General features: G+C 42.3%; 1 protein-coding gene across 1 annotated transcript in view; it reads right to left on the minus strand.

The window, feature by feature from the left end:
* ABCA4 (ATP binding cassette subfamily A member 4) overlaps positions 1-19,457 on the minus strand; it is a 92,903-nt gene that overhangs the window by 2,050 nt on the left and 71,396 nt on the right. The window contains exons 26-48 of the mRNA XM_033151097.1: positions 18,936-19,141; positions 18,593-18,641; positions 17,659-17,948; positions 15,950-16,092; positions 14,804-14,902; positions 13,464-13,653; positions 11,844-11,938; positions 10,769-10,801; positions 10,273-10,378; positions 10,080-10,154; positions 9,255-9,424; positions 8,102-8,279; positions 7,004-7,119; positions 5,606-5,753; positions 4,999-5,122; positions 4,347-4,476; positions 4,047-4,167; positions 3,362-3,424; positions 3,161-3,267; positions 2,562-2,703; positions 1,922-2,056; positions 1,260-1,363; positions 14-106 (exon numbers count right to left, since the gene is read on the minus strand). Coding sequence (XP_033006988.1) covers positions 14-106; positions 1,260-1,363; positions 1,922-2,056; positions 2,562-2,703; positions 3,161-3,267; positions 3,362-3,424; positions 4,047-4,167; positions 4,347-4,476; positions 4,999-5,122; positions 5,606-5,753; positions 7,004-7,119; positions 8,102-8,279; positions 9,255-9,424; positions 10,080-10,154; positions 10,273-10,378; positions 10,769-10,801; positions 11,844-11,938; positions 13,464-13,653; positions 14,804-14,902; positions 15,950-16,092; positions 17,659-17,948; positions 18,593-18,641; positions 18,936-19,141 — 2,917 coding nt within the window. The remainder of the gene's footprint in view (positions 1-13; positions 107-1,259; positions 1,364-1,921; positions 2,057-2,561; positions 2,704-3,160; positions 3,268-3,361; positions 3,425-4,046; positions 4,168-4,346; positions 4,477-4,998; positions 5,123-5,605; positions 5,754-7,003; positions 7,120-8,101; positions 8,280-9,254; positions 9,425-10,079; positions 10,155-10,272; positions 10,379-10,768; positions 10,802-11,843; positions 11,939-13,463; positions 13,654-14,803; positions 14,903-15,949; positions 16,093-17,658; positions 17,949-18,592; positions 18,642-18,935; positions 19,142-19,457) is intronic.

The following is a 19,457-nucleotide window of genomic DNA, read 5'->3' on the forward strand; positions in this document are numbered from 1 at the left end:
ATCATCAGCTTACTTGTACTTGAGATGTTGGATGGTGCCCAGGCATTTGAAGGTTCCCTTAACCATGATGGCTAGACGTGTGCAGAGCGCCTCACATTCTTCCATGCTTGTAAGGAGAGAAAGCTTGATGTAAAAAAGGCCTGTAGTCCCACTTACTTGTATTGACCCCAACCAGTAAATGCTCCATTGCGTCATAACTTTGGCTTGTCAGGATGCTCAGCCTTATTGCAGGCTTGCTGCTGATAGGGGTCAAGAGAGAGCCCCTAACATTTGTGGGATAACCAGCCTCATACAGGCAACTCCCCATTCATGCACGTTTACGGCGCATGTGCTGGTTTCAGCACCGCAAGGGGGCTGCCTTGGAACGCAACCCCTATGCTAATGGGGAGTTGCCTGTATAACCAACACACTTAAGTAATTAATTCATGAAGAGGTTAATGCCATAGAGTAAGCTGTCCTGCCAGGCTTAGCTAAGTTGCTCTGTCCCCTTGGGAGGATGTAAAGTCTAGTTTCCCTCAGTCTGCCACGTGAACTCCAGTATGTAAAGAGGTCTGAAAAGAAGTTGCTCCAAGCTTAGACCGCATGGCTTTTTTCCCCTTTTTCTTTTTTTACAAAGCCATCCTTGTATTCCTATACAAATATTTTAGGAACTTTCACCACTTTGGAACTAACCAAAGTTTTGTTACCTGCATTTTCTGACTGCTGTATGGAAAAGCACATGAATCTGACGTTCAGAGAGTTTGTAAGTAAACCATTTTTAACTTGCCAAACGTGTGGTCTTTTTCTTTGATAGGGAAGTGGGCAACTTTGGAAAGGCAGGTTTAAAAAGTATTAACAGCCTATGTTTCCACACTTTACTTTGATGCATGCTTTGTGATATTAAATCTCTGCTGGGGCTTTTCTTACCAAAGAGTACTTGGAGGAAAGGCAGGTTATACAGGGTGAGTCCTTTAAAAGAGGCCCCGTGGATACAGAGTACACATGTTCCACGGGGCCTCTTTTAAAAGCCTCACCCTGTATATCTGTATCAGAAAATGAAAAGGCATTGCATTTAGAAAGCTAGCACCATCAGGGTGAAGGTTAGAAATGCTGAATGCTCCCCCCCCCCAAATGGTAGCTTTCCACCTGCAAACTGAAGTAGTACATTGCTAGGGGTACTGTATCACATGCATTCTCTGAAGGTTTACGACAGTGGCAAGTATTTTTTTAAAAGGGTGTTAGATTCCCATACTGATTTTACATGGGGAGGTTTGTATTACCTGTGTGATGTAAGGACTACAGCTCTTCCGTCTCTGATCACACTGACAATTGAGTTCCATAAGAAGCGTCGGGACTGAGGGTCCATTCCTGTAGTTGGCTCATCCTATGAGATGTAGATGATGATAATGATGTGGGTACCCTCAACAAAACATTGCAGCATATACATATCCTATACGTAACCCAACAGCATTTCCTGCTAAGAGCTCCAGCCAGCCTGGAACAGGAGCTTTGTTAGCGCTATTTGGAGCTCAGTGAGGGAAGGACAGATACACCTTTTTATTTCTCTCACACATTCTTTTAATTTCGGGGGGGGGGGGGAATGTGACTTAACCTTCTAAAAATATCAGAAACACCATTTGAAGAGGGTATACTACCTGCGTTCAGCAGAAGACAGCAAAAAAAGCAGGGCACTAACTTTTGCAAAGAACCACCCCAGACAAGAAAACACAACTGGAGTTTAGGGTGTCTCAAGATAAATCGGTTTTTTTAACAGTGTGTTGTGCACCGTCCTGATATCTTACAACATGGTGGCATAGAAATACGTTTATAAGTAAAATAATTTGCACACCACAGTGTCTAACTAGAGTTTTCCACAGCCTTACAGAATTGCCTTCATCTAAAGAGGCTACTTTGCCAACTACCTGGCCGCAAAGTGACTTACCAGCAGGACTAAAGGAGGGCAGCCTATCAGCGCAATGGCAGTGGAGAGCTTGCGCTTGTTCCCACCGCTGTATGTGCCTGCCAACTGATCTGCATACACCAGGAGACCAAGCTTCTGAATTCCCCACTCTGCAACCTGTGGAGAAGGAATAAAGGAGGTCAAAGGACTGGTAGTTACTTAAAACACAATGGGCTCAATCCAGTGCATGATGGGAGCAGAGTCGTATTACGGAATGCAGTTATTGGGTTAATTCTCCAGAATCCACACAAGAACTCTTATTATGCATTGGTAATGGAAGAAAACTCTGCAGATTGGATTTGCAGAATTATTTTACCAGGAGCAAGGTTGGCATGTGGAAACAACAGCAGCAAGGTGGTGTGACTAGCCAGACTGGCTACCTGCAACTTTCACAGGTGTGAATGCATATCTGTACCACAACATAGATAAGAATGTGCATGTACATCAAAGAGCCACCCAGGGATCTAACAACATATGTAACTCCCTTTTGGGCCTGGATATCTTGGGATGAAGTTCAAAGAATATATAAACAACTCTTGACTGATCAGCAATCATGGTTTTTTTTTTTTAAGCATCATCCTTTTTTAAAAAAATTGAACGTTGAGGAAGAATTTGTCCTTACCCTCTCAACTTCTGCTGCTGGGACACCACGCAGATTGGCATAAAGACACAGGTGTTCTCTCCCCGTGAGCAGGTCATCAATCGCATCGAACTGTGGGCAGTAGCCCATGTTTTGATGAACATCAAATATGTGAGTCAATATGCTGAAGGAAAAAACCCCACCATTATAAGATAAATTGCACAGAACAGGAGTTACCACGTAGTTAAGAAGAAATGCATGCTAACATACAGTGAGCTATTCACAATATCTCCAATTTTATTCCATTTCTGCCATGCAGGATAGGGGAAAGAAACCAAAACCAGCTCAGCTCAGGCCATGTGCATCTTGTAGAAGCCAGAAGTGTTGGGTGAGCCTACTTCCCTCTCCAGCCACCAAAAACATAATGTGTGTGTGTGTGTGAGAGAGAGAGAGAGAGAGACTTTTTTTCCTGCCCTCAGCCATAGAACAGGGAAATATTGCTAACTGGCAGTGCAATGGCAGTTAGTCAGTTACAGGGTGTTTTTATTTCTACAGTCAAGCGGCATGTAAATTTTACTAAATAAATAATTTCATTGTTCACTGGGCTGGGCTGACCCCTTCTGGCATTTTTCACAACATACCTGTGACCGGCAACTACAGCATCTCCAGATGTTACTTGAGTGTCTCCAGTCAGCATTTTGAATGTTGTTGTCTTGCCAGCTCCATTCACGCCCAAGAGACCGAAGCACTGAATTTTAAAGTAATCACACACTTTGTTAATTCCAGAAGGTTGTAAAAGAGAATCACTTCAAAAGGCCTTACAAAATTGATTCACAACCCACCTCTCCAGGACGAATGCCAACACAGAGTCTGTCCACTGCTGGTGTGTGTCTACCTGCATAAATCTAGAATAAGAGGAGAATTTTTAAAAAAATAATAGACTCTTCTATGAAATCTACAGCTGAAGGAATATATCTGAACTTGGCATCTACCGCTTACAGGGACAGGAGGGCACAACATAATGGAAACGAACATACCACCAGCAAAGTTAAATAAGAGAGGTCTAGTTAAAAACTGCTAAAAACATTACAGATAGGGTCTCTAAAAATTTAACAATCTTACTGATGAGTATGTCAAGGCGAATAAGTCTTATCAAGAAAAAAATGATTTTTATGCAAACATCAACTTTTTGTTTGCACATTTAGAATATTCATATTTTTCATAGCTAATTACAGTAAATGGAAGTTGCAAGGAGTGATTCAGAGGTAGTGTCAACAGAAAGCCAGTAAAATGATGCTTTACAGTTATGTGTTAGATCTTCAACAATGGAGTAACAGGAAGGAAAATAATACATTCCAGATGCTCCAAGGGATGCAAGCAGCTTCAGACTGATGATCAAAAGTCAAGGAAATAAGGGTCCAGGGTACCACAGCCCCAAAGAGAGGTTTCATGCTGGGCATATTGTCTTGCATTTCCAAGATAAAAGTAAAGGAAACACACATTTTGAAACACTGCCTGGAAGATTACCTTGGTCAGTTCTTGTAATTTCAGAATATCCATTTTGCCGCCGCCATTCATGATTCGTTGCCTTTCCTCTGCAACATCCTCATCTTCATCCATAATGGGCATCATCATGTTTTGGGCAAACCTGAAGAAGCCAGAGAGAACGAGTTTATAATTCAGTCCAGGTGTGAAGAGCAGCCTTCATATACACATTGAAACACACAGCCCACACTCAAAACAGTACTTTTGAGGCCAGACGCATCATTAAAACTAACTAATTTCATACATATGAGACCTTTCCAGGCCAATAGTTTTCCAACATACCATCCTGTAGAGAAGAAACTATGTTGCGACAGAAGATTCAGAACAAAATAGACGACGCCCTGCACCGCCAGGGCAACCATGTTTTTTCCAGCAAAATCCCAGCGAAATGGGTTCGAGACATGTTCTTCCCCTTAGAGATGAAACCAACCAAAATCAAGCTGAAATACTACCAAAGTATAGAGTGTGCTCCATCGGCAGCCACTGAAGTAATTGTTTTCAAATACAAAGACAGACCATTATCAATTAACTATTTTGCAATTTCTCTAGGTGTTTCCTCCTAATGAATATGCTATGCTGGTACCTTCTAAAAAAACATACAACCCATGTCAGTTATGCTGTCTCAGATAGAGAAATAAAATAATCTATTGCTTTTAGAAGGGTCAAATGCACACAATTTTGTATGCAGTTGACCTAATATATGATATAACACATTGTTTTATTTTCACTACATTTGAAATTTCAAAGTATGGCTGTGCTTTAATTAGCATTTTTTTCGGAAAGTGAAAATTAGGTATGCCCTTTAAATGTGAACTGGAGCAAAGGGGCAGCCCTTCAGGGTGTATATTAAGTTCTGAAAGGGCCAGCTCAGTGTTCAAAAGCTTACTTGGGCATGGGGCGAAACAGAATAACCCCACATTCCATTTGTACTTACCAAACCGAGCATACACATCAGTCACAGCTTGGTTCATGGCTAAGTCAATGAGTCCACGACCCAGGCAGAAATGAGGAAAGATTAACAGGATATTTTTCAATGTTTTATTGAACTGCAGCAGAACCTGCAAGAAACAGAAATACACAATATGCTAGCGCTATCCGGATTTACTCAAGAGTTCATTATAATTTAAGAAAACATTAGGAGTTAGGATAAAAGGCTACACAATTCTTTACCTTACCAGCTTTTATTGGCAAGTGAAATGGGATGCAGTAATTGCCGTGTAAATGAGGATGTGCAGCTGGGATGTACCAAACAGGAAATTTAGGTGGCAGATGAATGCCCCCACCCCTTTATCCAGTGTTACTGGACAAAGGAAAAGTGGACCTATAAAAGTGTATGCTCCTTTTGCCAACCCCCCTTTAGGGTTTCTAAATATCTTACGCTGGCCACAGCAGAGAGGCTCAAAATTTCGTGGCAGTTTCAGCAACTGTTTCTACCAATATCTGACTTGCACACATCCACACATAAATAAATACCCTTGCTGGATCATAGATTAAAAAGTACAGTGCTCTTGTCACAATGTCTATGACAAAAAGTCACTCACTGGGTTGTTCTCAAAGAGCTCCAGGACGAATGTAATGGCACTACTGTTGATACCAATGAAGAGGTTAATGCAAGACAAGGCAACGTAGGCAGTGCTTGGGATACTGAAGAAGCAGGACAATGGGTACATCATAGGAATTATGGCCCATCTGCATGTAAAAAAAGCAAAAAGTGGGGTAATAAATTACCTGCTTGGTGAACAAACTGTGTTTGACATTCTCTGCTTTTTTATTTTGCCAGTGGTGAGAGGTCCTGGGATAGGGAAGAGTTCATTTCTTGCCCACCCTCTTCCTGGGTGCCCTGCTGGGCAGTTGATTCCAGAGAACGAGCGTGTTAACACCTGTAGCTAACTGACTTGCCTTCAGAGAAGAAGGCTGGTGCAGTGCAGACCTTTTGGGATCCCTATGAGGGCACTCCCCTTTAATTTTGTACTGCAGAATGTATTAACCTGGTAGGAGGCAGCGAGTGATGTATTATTGGGTGGTAATCGGAATTGTGTTTTGGTTGCCTGAGTGAGAGTGGATTGTCATGTCCAAGAGTGGGCCAAGGAGTTGTAAATTATGCTAGATGCTGCCATGCATTTTTGTAGGTCCAACATTTGCTCTTTTAATAACTTGTTGTCTTGGGATTAGTTATCTGTATAGTTGAGAGTGAGGCTTGGATGTGTAATATAGCTAAGGATATACATGCAGATCTCCCACTATCTGCCCACTTGATATGCAAAAATTCACTTATTCACACACAGGAATATATTCCTTATTCCATTGGAAAACATGGACTTGTTATGCAAACACTCATCTAACAAAGAATTTCCACACAACATATTGTGTTACTATCACAGTTATTTCTAGTTACTAACAATGCTGTTTGGTGGAAGTTTATTGCATTTCTTAAGGTGATTTTTATCCTTAATGTCAACTTTAAGAGAATACTTTTTAAAAAATTAAGCCGCTTTGAATCTGTATTTTATATTTGACCTTAATCTGTAATATTTTATCTTGATATTTTGTAATGCTTTATTTGTTGCTTTTAATATAGGTTGTAAACTGCTTTGAGACTTTGTTTCTGAAAAGTATAAACTGGTACAGTGGTACAGTACCTTGGTTTACAAAAACCTTGGGTTACAGACTCTGCTAACCCAGAAGTAGTACTTCGGGTTAAGAACTTTACCTCAGGATGAGAACAGAAATTGCATGGTGGCAGCGGGAGGCCCCATTAGCTAAAGTGGTACCTCAGGTTAAGAACGGTTTCAGGTTAAGAACGGACCTCCAGAACAAATTAAGTTCATAACCAGAGGTACCACTGTATTTAAATAAATGAAACAAGCACCCACTCAATACAACAGACACCCATTTTTTGAATATGTCTGGCCTTGTTAAGAATTGATGAAATTACTTACCCATATAGAAGCAGCAATGTGATAAGTGCAGGAAGGTTGCTTGGGGACGTGTATGCTTTCTTTTTGAAACCAATGAATATTCCCACTACCAAGCCAGCACTCACTGCATAATTGACCTGGCACAGGGCGAAGAAAATGAAAACTCATTACAAACAAACAAAACACCTGGAAATCGTTTGGAGCCATATCCCCAAATTTTGCACCAGCTTTTCCAATATTTTCCAGGATGCGTTCTACTGTGTATATTATTCTCCTGGTAAAACAGGAAAGCTGCCCAGAAATATAGGCCTTAGCTAGAAAATAATAATAATAACTTGAGGTGTGGCAACCCTACACTCCTTCTCACATGTGTACAGCCACCCCTTCACAGCTGATAGTGCAGATTAGATAAATGAGTTTTCACCTCCTTATCAAATGACTGACTTTAGGACTGACGAAGAGGGTGATTCGTTTCAACACTGTACCTACTTTTATTTATTCTCCTTTTTGCCACCACCACCAAACATGGCGGCATCTTAGGGGCCCAGAAAAAAAAATTGCTTAATGCTCTCAGGCTGGGGGTTAGCTGCACTGTCCATAATGGGCAACATATTTTTATACGGATAAGTGCTAGAGTGGGCTTTGGCACCTCCAGTAAAGGATCTTGTGGCATTGCTGGGGATTGCGGCATTGAATCTAGGTGAATCAGTGGTATGATTCAACATCAGACAACTGCATAAATCACAATGAAAATCTAAATTCACCACTTCAAGGTAAATATGACATATGGATTGGGATGATTTGATCTGATTAGAAAGAGCTGGGTGTCTGCTGCAACAAAGTTTTGCGGAAAGGCTGCATGACAGTATTTTACTGAGCTCATTGGAGTCCATTCAACAACAAGTGACATATATATATAAGCAGCTGCCTTATACCAAGTTGGACGATTGCTCCGTCTAGCTCAGTACTGTCTACACTGGCTGGCAGCAGCTCTCCAGGCTATGTCTTAGCCCTACCTGGAGATGCAAGGGATTGAACCTACAACATTTTGCATGCAAAGCACCACTGAGCTGTGGGCCTCCTCTGTACTTTCTTACATCACGTCCATCGGCTACTTACAATGTCCCAAAGGAAATTGGTAAACCAGTAAACAGAAGGCCTCACACCACTGACGAACTGTAGGTGCTTGGCTTTGGTCATCCGTTCTTGGATAAGGTATAAGACAAAGCTTGCTGGGATGAAAGACATGGCAAAGATCACACAGATGGCAACAACAGCATCTACCGAAGTGGTCAACCTGCAGGGAGAAAAGTAGACGGGGGCAGCTAATAAGCGAGTTGTATTATTATTGTTTCATAAACCAACAACAACACCTCAATGTACGTACTGTCAGCACAGTCTCTGAGGTTCTCTCAAGATCTCACCCGATTACATCTCCAAGCATGTGGCAATTGGTGGATATAAGCCCCCTCACATCTTATGAGCAGACAGAAACAACATGGCTAGGATGCATGCCATTGAACAAACAGAAGTAGAGGTGTAGCGTTCAAGAGCACCTATCAAAATGTCACTAGCAGGGCCGTCTCATCCATAGGGGCTAGTGGTGCGGTGCTCCAGGGTGCCAGCCCCCCCAGGGGCGCCCCCGCCGGCATACCGGGCGCCCCCCTCCACAACCCACCCCAACGGGTGGGCTGGCGGCCGGGCGCTCGCACGCCGGCAGCACAGCCGCTGCCACCCATGCCGCTCCCGGGCGGGCTCCCACCCCCCCTCCCGAGGGGCGGCAAGCACAGGAGGCGGCGGAGAGGCGGTACGCCGGGGTAGCCGGAGGGATCGCTGTGCCACGGCGGCCGATCTCCCTAAGATGGCCCTGGTCACTACATATGTGACAAACCTGCCCACCCAGAAATAACTTTAAAAATGTGCCATTGGGTTGCCATACCAGCAGTGAATCTAGGTGGAAAGCAGATTATTTTTAAATATGTAAGAGGAAACATAAATTTAAAAAAGTATGGGCTGGCATTTGATGACACCGGGGAAACCCCCCTGCATACATGAGCAGCAGCAATTCCACAATAAACTCCCACCTGAAAGCACCCTCTGTCTTCTGTTCACCCTAAACCTGTTGCTAAATGAAAGGACAGGTTCTCACTTCAGGTAAATTAAAGAGTAGCTTGATTTTTGCACTATACTTAGTGAAAGTATCATAAATATTTTTATCTTTCATACAGGCACATTCCAAGTCACGGTGTCCATGCAAACTTTTCTTGCTTACACAGTGACTTCAGAGAGCTGCTCCTTCGTGAGGTTCAGTGGATGATTGATAGCAGTTATGCCGTATTCCTCGGGGTCTTTGCCAGTCTGCAGATTGGCTCTCAGGATTGCATTGTTGGCTATGTTGAGAAAACTGACCACGGCATGCCAGCCTTTGTTGTTAAACCACACCTGGGCAGAGGAAGTTAGCTCATTAGCAACTTGAGCAATGCAAATTCTGCCTCTTCTTTATTTCACCACCTGGCTATATAAGTGGAAATGGGTCAAGATCTCAGAACTTTGCTGGGGTGGTACTTCATATGTCTTGAAACGTAGCATTCTTTCCTTCTTTTTCAGTTAAAGGTAATACAGCAAAGCCACTGTTCCCTTGGGTGTGAATGTTACATGCCAGGAAAGGGAAAACTTGTCTCTTTTTTACTAGGGGCTCCTCTTGTCCCGTGCCTAGAAAGCAATGGGTTTGAGCGGTTTTCCACTTGCCCCACTCCTTACCCAGGGAAGCTTCACTCTTTAGTGCTCAATTGGAGCAAATGTCTACCTGGAGGAAGCCCAAATTGCCATTTGCTCCGATTGATCACTAAAGAGCTGGTTCCCCTCTGGGGAAAGCAGTGGGACAAGAGGAAGTGTTGATAAGCCCTAGGTTTTGCAGGATCCCATAGTGCAGGGATGGGAAACCTGTGGCCCTCCAGATGCTGGGACTACAACTCCCATCAGCCAGTCAGGGAAGATGGGTGTTGAAATGCAACATCATTGGTAGGGACACAGGTTCCCTATCCCTGATATAATGCTTCTAAACTTTGAAAGGTTTAGTCTTCAATATAAAAAATACCTTAATATTGTATTCAGTTTCCATGTACTTAAGAAAATTTGTCATTTCTTTCGAGGCAGCCGTTGTTGCTTCACCCTAAATAGCAGAAAGCAAGAGCTAATTTTTTCTGCAGTGTAACCATACTTTAACGTCTATAGACATGGGGTGGGGGGGGAGCTTACGATTGCGTAAAATCAGAACAATCCTTGCTTACCCCTGTTATGTTCATCATCTGACCAAGATCTCTCAGAAAACCAACAATCTGCTCTCCAGTGACATGCAGTACTGGGAGTTTTCCTCCAATGGAGATTCCACCATACCTAAAACACAAGAGGACATGACCATCAATTGGTTACGGAGAACCCCATCTTTCTTTGAATAGATTGCTATACTGAACATTCCCTTCAGAATCATAGCTGTCAACTTTTTCCCTTTTTTTAAGGGAAATTCCCTTATTCCGAATAGGATTCCTCGCAAGAAAAGGGAAAAGTTGACAGCTGTGTTCAGAATAAATGTTTCTTTCCTACAGAAAAGAAGTATGTTACTCAATGTTGAGCGTGGAATATAATTATAAACCAGATAACATCTTTTTCTCCAGACCACCCGTAGAGCATCTCAGGCGCAACATGACTAGGTTAGTCATATCATGCTATCTGTTATGCTTTAGCAAAGTCTTTAGGCTTCAAAATTCAACAGAAAACTCACAATACCTTTTCTCATTGACCCAGTATTTGCTCTTCAAACTGCAAAAGAAAATGGAAATATTATATTCCACACAGAGCCGGGTTCTTTCAGATTCAGGGAACTGCTGAATAAAACATCTGGGGATAATGGGCTATATTCAATAAGAGTATTTTCAAAGCACAAGGACATTTGGCTGTGCAATGGAATTTCCCCTCCTCTCCCCACATGCTCCCAGCACCAAACTAAATGTGTTCTGGGTTTCTCCACAACTCTTGGACCAGATTTGGGGAGTACACGGGGGCAGGGAGGAGAGGGAGGGGAAGTTCCATTGCGCAAGTGGAAGTACTTTGTTGGATACTGCTGAATGTGACTTCACAAGAATGTCTAATCCTTACTTGGATGGCGAGTGATCTCACCCTCTATCACTGTTCCTGATCATCACTCCTTAAACTGACCTTCTTGTATAGGTACAGATGGATTGCCAAGAGATAGCCTATGCATGTACACCTGTTCTATGCTTTTTCTGTGCAGACGTTGGATGGCCATCTGTCAAGGGTGACTTAGCTGAGATTCCTGAATTGCAGGGGGTTGGACTAGATGACCCTCGGGTCCCTTCCAAATCTAAGTGTGCATAACGAAGCTTGAAAGCTGTGATGCTTAACAGGAACAGTGGCAAGAGCATCACAACGTCAAAGCTGCTTTTAATAAAAAGCAAAAACAAAGCTGTTGTGGCTTCATTAAACATATTTTTGTATAACATATAGTTTGCCCTCACAACCCAATCTTGTGCAGAGTTAGGAGCAGCAAAATTCATTGGAAGCAATGGGTTTGCTGCATGCACACCTGGCTCTGCATAAAACCAGGGATGGCTAAGCTGTGGCCCTCCAAATATTGTCGGACTACAACTCCCGTCAACCTTGACCACTAATTGATAGTTGGGGCTGATATTATAAACCACAGTTATTTTATTCAGTGCCCTAAAAAATGGAGAACTGAACAGTGGGCTGGGTATTCAAAACTCTTCAAACCATTTCAAAGTATTTGTTCAGAGCCCCAGTCTATACAAGCTGCCGCGGATTTGTAAAAAAAGAAGTTTCCAACCTGCTTCTTATGAGGGTGGGATAGGTTTTCACCAAGAAATCAGAAATATTTCGATGAGTGAGATCCTGAAGAATTTCTGTGCTACGCTGAGCTCTCTAAAAGGCAAAGAAAAGGACAAATGGATTAAGAAAACAGCTGTTAAACCCCTCATGGTTAGAATTTGGCAGTTCAGAGAGGCAGGCACAGAAAGAGGTCACGCAGCAGTGATGGCTAATTTTGATATACAGTGAGAAATGGCTCTTCTGCTGAAACCATAGAACTGCCCTGACTCTACTTGAAGTTTCAAGAGGAACTTCTGGTCTTTTTCTATATCTTGATTTCAGATCACATAAAATGCCAGCGATTTGCAATCAAAAGCCAAGCAAGTTTCACTGAAGGCTGCCAAAATATTTGTAAGCTTACCCTAAAAATGAATGCAAATGACACTCAAAACCCTAGCAATTAATCTTTCTCGATTGCGAACTAGTGTCATTACAGCCTTGGGGAATTAAAAGACGAGAAACAACTTGGCAGCTAGCAAAAACAACCACCCATTCACGTAGTATATGAATTTAACCACAGAGTGGCAGCACTACCCTTCATTAGAAGACAAATGAGACTATGCATGAGGATTTTTTCAAAGTAACAAAATATGACCAACAAGCTATTTCAAGAAGAGCATTGTGAAATTGTTTTTCTGCACAGCCCTGTTTTCGGGGGGGGGGGGGGAGCAGATAATGAAACCTCAATGTTCAGTTTGGCAGTTGCCCAACAAGATTATTAACAGATGAATCTCTCTCTTGCAGCTTAACTATTAAAAGTGATATTACTTATCTGAATTATCTTTACAACCACCGTGAGAGGCAAATCTCTATTCTATTTTAACAGATTAGGGCACTGAGGTAGAAAGCTTGGGACATACTCCAAAGGTGAGCCCACAAAAACTGAATAGGATTTGAACTCAGGTCTCCCAGATCCAAACTGCATTTCACAAGCACATTGGATCAACTCCACAAAAAGCAAATCCATAATAAGCTTGTTACACAAGGTGTATAACTGAATTACATAAGAGCCAGCTGGAATCAGACCTGAAGCTCACAATGGCTCGTTGTCATAACCATGGTTTAATGTTACATTTGAACAAGAATTATATAAGGATACTCAACAGGACTACCTTAACATCCATTTTACTTTTGAATCGCTCCTTCATGTATTAAAAGGGTTTTCTCTATATGTTTTCAATATATGCTATGTAGCGTGCTGTAGAATTTGGTGAAAAACTGGGTTCTTTTGGGAACCGGCTTTTGGTTACAGGAAAGAAACCTGCATGTTTCCCAAAGGAGTTTCTCAAACTTTAAAAAATCTCATAGCTGCTGCCCTTCTACTGTGGCTCCCCATATCCCCACATGCTCATTTCCACTATAGCAACCCTTCCAAGATGGCCAAATACTACAGCTGACAAACTGAGTAAGTGAAGCAAATTATGGAAAGTAACACAAATGTATTGCAAATGCCAAATTTGGTGTGTGTGTGTGTGTGTGTGTGTGTGTGTTTTAGCACACTTTTGATCCACCTGAAACCAATTCAGTGGCAACCACAGTGCTTCAAACAGGCAAATGGCAACCAAGCAGTCTTTCTTACCTGTGGGGGAGGAAGTCCTCCAGCTCCCAAAGGGCACTCAGGTAGCATGGTGAGTTTCTTCCGAGTACTGCATTTGCAGGATGGTGAGGGGTTCTGGGGATGCCACATATTAGTTTGGAAAAGGACTGCTATGTTATAAGGGACCGCTGGTGTCTTCCAGGCAGTTGATGCATTAACGCAAGGGTAGTTCCTACACAAGGAGACAAGAGCACAGATGATCTCAGCAATGTTAATATCAAACGGGCCATGCTAGATCTTGGAAAACTTGCAATTATATATCTCGCCTTTATAGTACCAACCATTAAAAAGGAGCGGTTTCCTTAAACACATTACAAACCCAACTCCATGTATCAGGTATAGGGCTGAGCGATGTCAGGTTTTCAACTTCATGATATATCACCAGCTAAACATCACAATATATCATGATGTCTGAAACAAGGATGGAGTTATGTTGAGGTGAAGGGGGTAATGTTCTGGCAACTGCTGCTACTAAGGAGTCTAAAACGGATCCATTTTTATTTTTAAAATATTGTTGCCACTGTTACTGTATAGTACAGAGCAACAGGGGCGTGACAAGAATAATGAGAGAAGTGATAACTGGCTTCACAATTTTTCCCATATCATGATTTTTTACATAGCACAGGCGCACATTGTGATTTGTGATATATCGCCATGTCCAATATTACAAAACCATTACCACAATGTGGATTTCAAACCAATTTTGTACGGTGTATCAATACATCACCCGGTCCTAATCACCTATCCTGTAACTAAAGGGCTATTTATACTACAAGCCCATACTTGTCACCAGTAAACCCGTTTGGAGCACATCTAGGCCAGGGATTCTCAAGCTTTTTGAGCAGAGGGACACATTTTGACATTAATGGAGCTACTGTGGACACCAACAGATATTGCAGAGGCAAACCATGTGTAGAACATCACACATGAAAAGCTTCCCAATACAGGGCTGCCTTCAGATATCTATGGAAGGTTGTATAATTATGTATCTCTTTGACATCTGATGGGAGGGTCCACAGGGCAGGTGCAACTACCAAGAAGGCCCTCTGCCTGGTTCCCTGTAACCTCACCATGTCATTTGATTGATGGATTTATTTCAGGATTGTTCTGTAAACCACTTTGTGACCTTCTACGGTGAAAATTTGGAAATAAAATAATTAAACCAACAGACACAATCCCCAGTTTGGTCACTGGTGACAACATTCTCCGAGATTTTCACTGGGTAGGAAACTTCAGAAGCCAGTTCACTACTGTTTCAAGCACTACTGATGCCACCCTGCAATAGAATAGATTAGATTAGTAGAGAGAACAAAGTGACTTACTGAAGGGTCTCTCTCTTCAAGCAGCGATTTCCAAATCCTGGTTTATTTAAGAAGGCGTCAATAAGAGAAACCATCTGCTCGCTGCCAGGCCGCTCATTGCTAATGAGATTGGATGAGATTTAAGGTTATAAAAAGATGCTGACTGCAGATGCAAGACAGTAGCGAATGAAAATCGGCTGATCACACAGGTAGGGTCAAGCCACAGGATATGTTAATGATCAACTGCCCATTATAGGATAAGGCATACTAAGTGTAAAAGGATTACAGGAAGGACAAGGGCATTTTCAAGGCATTGATTTCTAAATGCAAGGTGAAACCACACACACACACATGCATTCCTTGCTTACAAGAAGACAATAGTTTTTGTGTCTGAGAGATAATTCCCTGTGCTGTACCTTGTCCATCCATATCCTGGTTATCCACACATTTTCCATATAGTCTAATGCTTTGGGCAGGTTCACAGAGTCTCAAATCTGAAAATACTATGTACACGTCATTGTGTGATACAACCATTAGAAAATCTATGTATTTTGTACCGGTTTTATGCAATCTTTCCATCCTGCTTTCCAGGTGGACAAATTATGGAAATGGAGCACACACATGTATACAAGTGACACACATCAATATGGTATGTGTGCCCACATTTTTTCCATATTTGAGGATATACAAACTGGCCATAAGTGACAAGCATTCACATTCACCCAGACATCACTTATCTGCATATTTTTGACACTGCACCACTTAGCTATTTAGAGCAATATGGATGGACAGAAAAAGAAAAACATTGAGCAGCAAACCCAGTATCTTGTTTTCATTACGCAGAAGCCAAAGTATCTCAAACAAAGCAAAAATTGTACACACAGCATTTTAATGGGTATACTGAATTAGCTAGCATCAATCCTAGAAGGTTGCACAGTGCTATTTTTATGCCATAAACATGACACTAGCCAGGAGGAAGGTGCAAAATCTAGGCTGGGGAAAAAGATAAGTCGTGATCTGAAAAAGTCTGAGAACAACTTCAGCAGCTAACTACGGACTACATTTGCATGATTTAAACCAGAATGAAGCAGCAGGGAACTAGAATCCACTCAGCAACAAGGCACCACGAGTGCTATCTAGCAACAAGTGAGGAAGGTCTTCTCTGACCTGAAGAAAGTGAACTGATGCCCATAGATCCAAGGGTGGAGAGTTAAACTGGGGTATTCACCAAATGGAGGAATGATTACTGTAAGTATCAGAGCCAGTAGCACAAAGCTAGCAGGTAGAACAATCTGCAGGCAATATGGAAAATGTCAGCCACCGGCAGGGTTCACAGCACACCAGTGGTATCTAAGTACCACTCAGATAACACACAAGCATACTGACAGTGGACACTTGTGCTGGAAATCCACATAGGTCTGATAACACTACACACCATACATCAAAGAATAGGAGTCAAATCTGCATTTTGTAACTCAAGTTTTTTCTTTAATCCTCCCAAACATAAAGAGAATGGCAGCATATGCTAATAGCTCAGAAACTGGAGATTATAAGAATGTAGGAACATAGGAAGACCCCTCTTCACAAGTCAGACCATTGTTCCATCAAGCTCAGTATGGTTTACAATGGGACCTTTTGCACACAAATCAGTGTGCTTTGCCAGAGCTACGGCCTCTCCACATAAATGGATTATGTGAAGTTTTCAGTACCTATGGAATAGGACTTTTTTGTTCTCAGTTTTTGTCTGTATTTGGATACCTTGTTCCCCACCCAAATCAAACTTGCACAATTGGGTTTCTCTTACAGAAGCGTATTGTTTTCTTAATTGTATGGGATGCATCATTGTCTAAGGACAATAGGCCACCTCAGGTGGATGGCTCTGTTCTAAGATCTCATCGTTTAATCCAGCTTTTGCTAACCTTTTGTGCCTTCCAGCTGCTTTGGACTACAAGCACGTGGGCTGGGGATGATAGTTGTGGTACAAAACATCTGGAAAGCACCAAGTTGGCAAAGGCTGCTTTAATCTCAGTGCTATAAGTTTGGAATTACTTTTATTGCAATCATATTCTACCTGGAAGGGCTGCTCTCCTGTTTATACGTGCCTGAACTTTTCTCCTTCCTTATTTCTAGTACCTTGTTTACAAAACTTGAAGGAGACAAGGATTTGCATTCACTAGATTTAAAGCCCTATCAAGGACTCTATACATCAGCTGTCTGGCAGTGATTCCTGCTGCTACAGTGGTTTATGAGAAGCACTTGTTTGTTTACTGCTTTGTTTAAGCCTTAAATCTTACTTGGGAATGCCAATTTTCTATTAGCAGACACCAGACCTTAATATGAACGGGGGGGGGGGGGGACAGGGGACAGGGACAGCTACATTATTGGCTGCTGTTATTAAAATGTGCAGCAAGTTGATAGCAGAATTTATGTCATCACTCTGATGTCAATAGCAAATTATCGGAAATACTTATGTATGCTGCTCCGAGTAATTCTGAAGACCTGGTATCATTTGTTGTAGACTGTATATACCTAATGAAATTAATTGATAGAAAGTGGCCTTAGCTAGATTTGTATCTGGATAGAATGTTTTAGGATCTGGTTTTATTGGGCTGCATTTTAAGTACAGCCCAGTGATAGGCTTATAATTTAGTGAGGTGCTTTTACAATAAGATCATACTTCTTTTTCTCCTTAAGCCTGTTATAAATGCAGGTGTGTATAATTGTGAATGTCATATGGAAGAAACCAGGCATGTGCAGAGCTTGTCTGAGGCCTGGAGCGGGAGTCTTGTTAGAATAAAGTTATAAACTCAAACAAAAAAACTGGGGGGCGGGACCCTTGGCCAGCTTGGCCTTTCTGAAAAATAGGGGCATTATACCAGGCTGCCCCCAGCCCCACATGGGCCGGGAAGAAGCCCTTGTGACTGTAATGGAGGAGCACATACCTGAGCAAGGAAGTCTTTAAAGCTACGTGTACTGTGGTGGAATCGTTTGATGAAAAGTGCTTTGATCTGCTGAAAGGTAAGTTGGCAACCTTTGTTCTGCCTCAATCCTTTCCCGCCACTCCCATCCCCTTCCTGTGCCACAGGCATCCGAGAAGTGCCATTGGCTGCTGGAGCAGTCTGGTGGGCTCCCTCTTCTTGTCCAGCAGCATCGTTCTGTGCAGCTCCTAAAGTTTGCAGATCAAAGTTGTCATGCCAATTGCTTCATTTACATATGAATTTTTTTGCCTTGCCATTCATGAAAGTGTTGAGTTTCTCCAGGGTTTGATCTTTAAGAAAACACCACTTCTAGAGTGTAATGATAATAGTGCAGCTACACTTGCAGAAGGAAATGCTTACAGATCTAATAGAAAATAAACTCAGAAAATGCTTACTGTACTGGTCCAGGTCTCTCCCATTTTCCATCAGTTTGTGAGCTGATGAGCTAGCTACATCTATTCGATTCTGGATTTGCATCGCTATGGCTAAAATAAAAGCATGGCCCCACCGGACCTAGAACCAATGCTCAAATAGGTTCCCTAACCCTTTCATTGTTAAAGAATGCCCCCACCCTGGGAACCTCTAGAAAAACATACCCATAGCTTAAGATCTTTTGGTCTGCAGTTCCCTATCCCCACCCTACCAATGGCTAGGGATGTAAGAAGGCATGTGGCAGGGAATGGGAGCTGGGACTTTCTACAGTTGTTCTGCCACTGAGTTACAGCCCTTCCCACACACTAGTGGCTCTTGTTTTCAGATCAGTAGTCTGTTAAGATGTGGCAGATATTTAAATCAACTTTTTAGCATGGTACTAGATGACAAAAAAGTTTACCTGCATTCTGTATTCCAGGGTCAGCCTCTGCTGTCACCTTCAAGAAAACCTGCAAGAGAGATGCATAAATATGTTCTGTGGGGGCATGTGGGTCTTTGAGCATCTTCTTCCCTCTGCCCCACAGTAACATCAGCGAAAAGCTTGAATTTACTAGAATACAGTAGAACCTACTGTACCATTAGCTCCCCATAAGTCCAGATAGGATTCTTGTTCTCTTAAGAACTCAGACACACACTTAATATTTACAAAAATCTTATTACTGATGGGGTATAAACGTCCACCCAAAATTATGAAAGAAAAGACGGAAGGGACAGAGAGAGAGACACCCCACAAAGTTAACAACCTCTTCAAGGGGTGTGTCGGAGATCCCAAAACTGCTGAGTCCCACATCCGCCAGGGTTTCCTCCAATTCCCTGAAGAGACTTGCATAAGCTCGCTGTTTGAAATTCTTACTGGGTAGAAGATAGATAAGTTCCTGACCAATACTTTCTATTAACTTGGCTTCTGGAACATGGTGGTGGATCAGTTCATTTAGTTCATTCACATCACCTGTGAAGAGGCAGAACACAGTTTGGAAAAAATGAATGGCGAATTGCTTGTTTATGTATTTAGTTCCTTCCGACCTTTATATCCCCAAAGGAGTTGAAGGTGCCTTCCCTTGTTCTCCCCCTCCCCATTTTATCCTCGTAACAACCATGTGATGCAGGCTAGGCCTTGAAGGTTATGACTGGAATAAGGTCATCCAGTAAGCTTCATAAATGAGTGAAGATTTGAGCCCTGGTCTCCCACATCCTAGTCTGACACTCTGATCACTACGCCATACTGTATCGACGGTTTGAATTTCAACAAGCCAGTTAGGAAGGGC

The sequence above is a fragment of the Lacerta agilis genome, chromosome 6 (genome assembly GCF_009819535.1).
Source record: "Lacerta agilis isolate rLacAgi1 chromosome 6, rLacAgi1.pri, whole genome shotgun sequence".
NCBI classification, from domain to species: Eukaryota; Metazoa; Chordata; class Lepidosauria; order Squamata; family Lacertidae; genus Lacerta; species Lacerta agilis.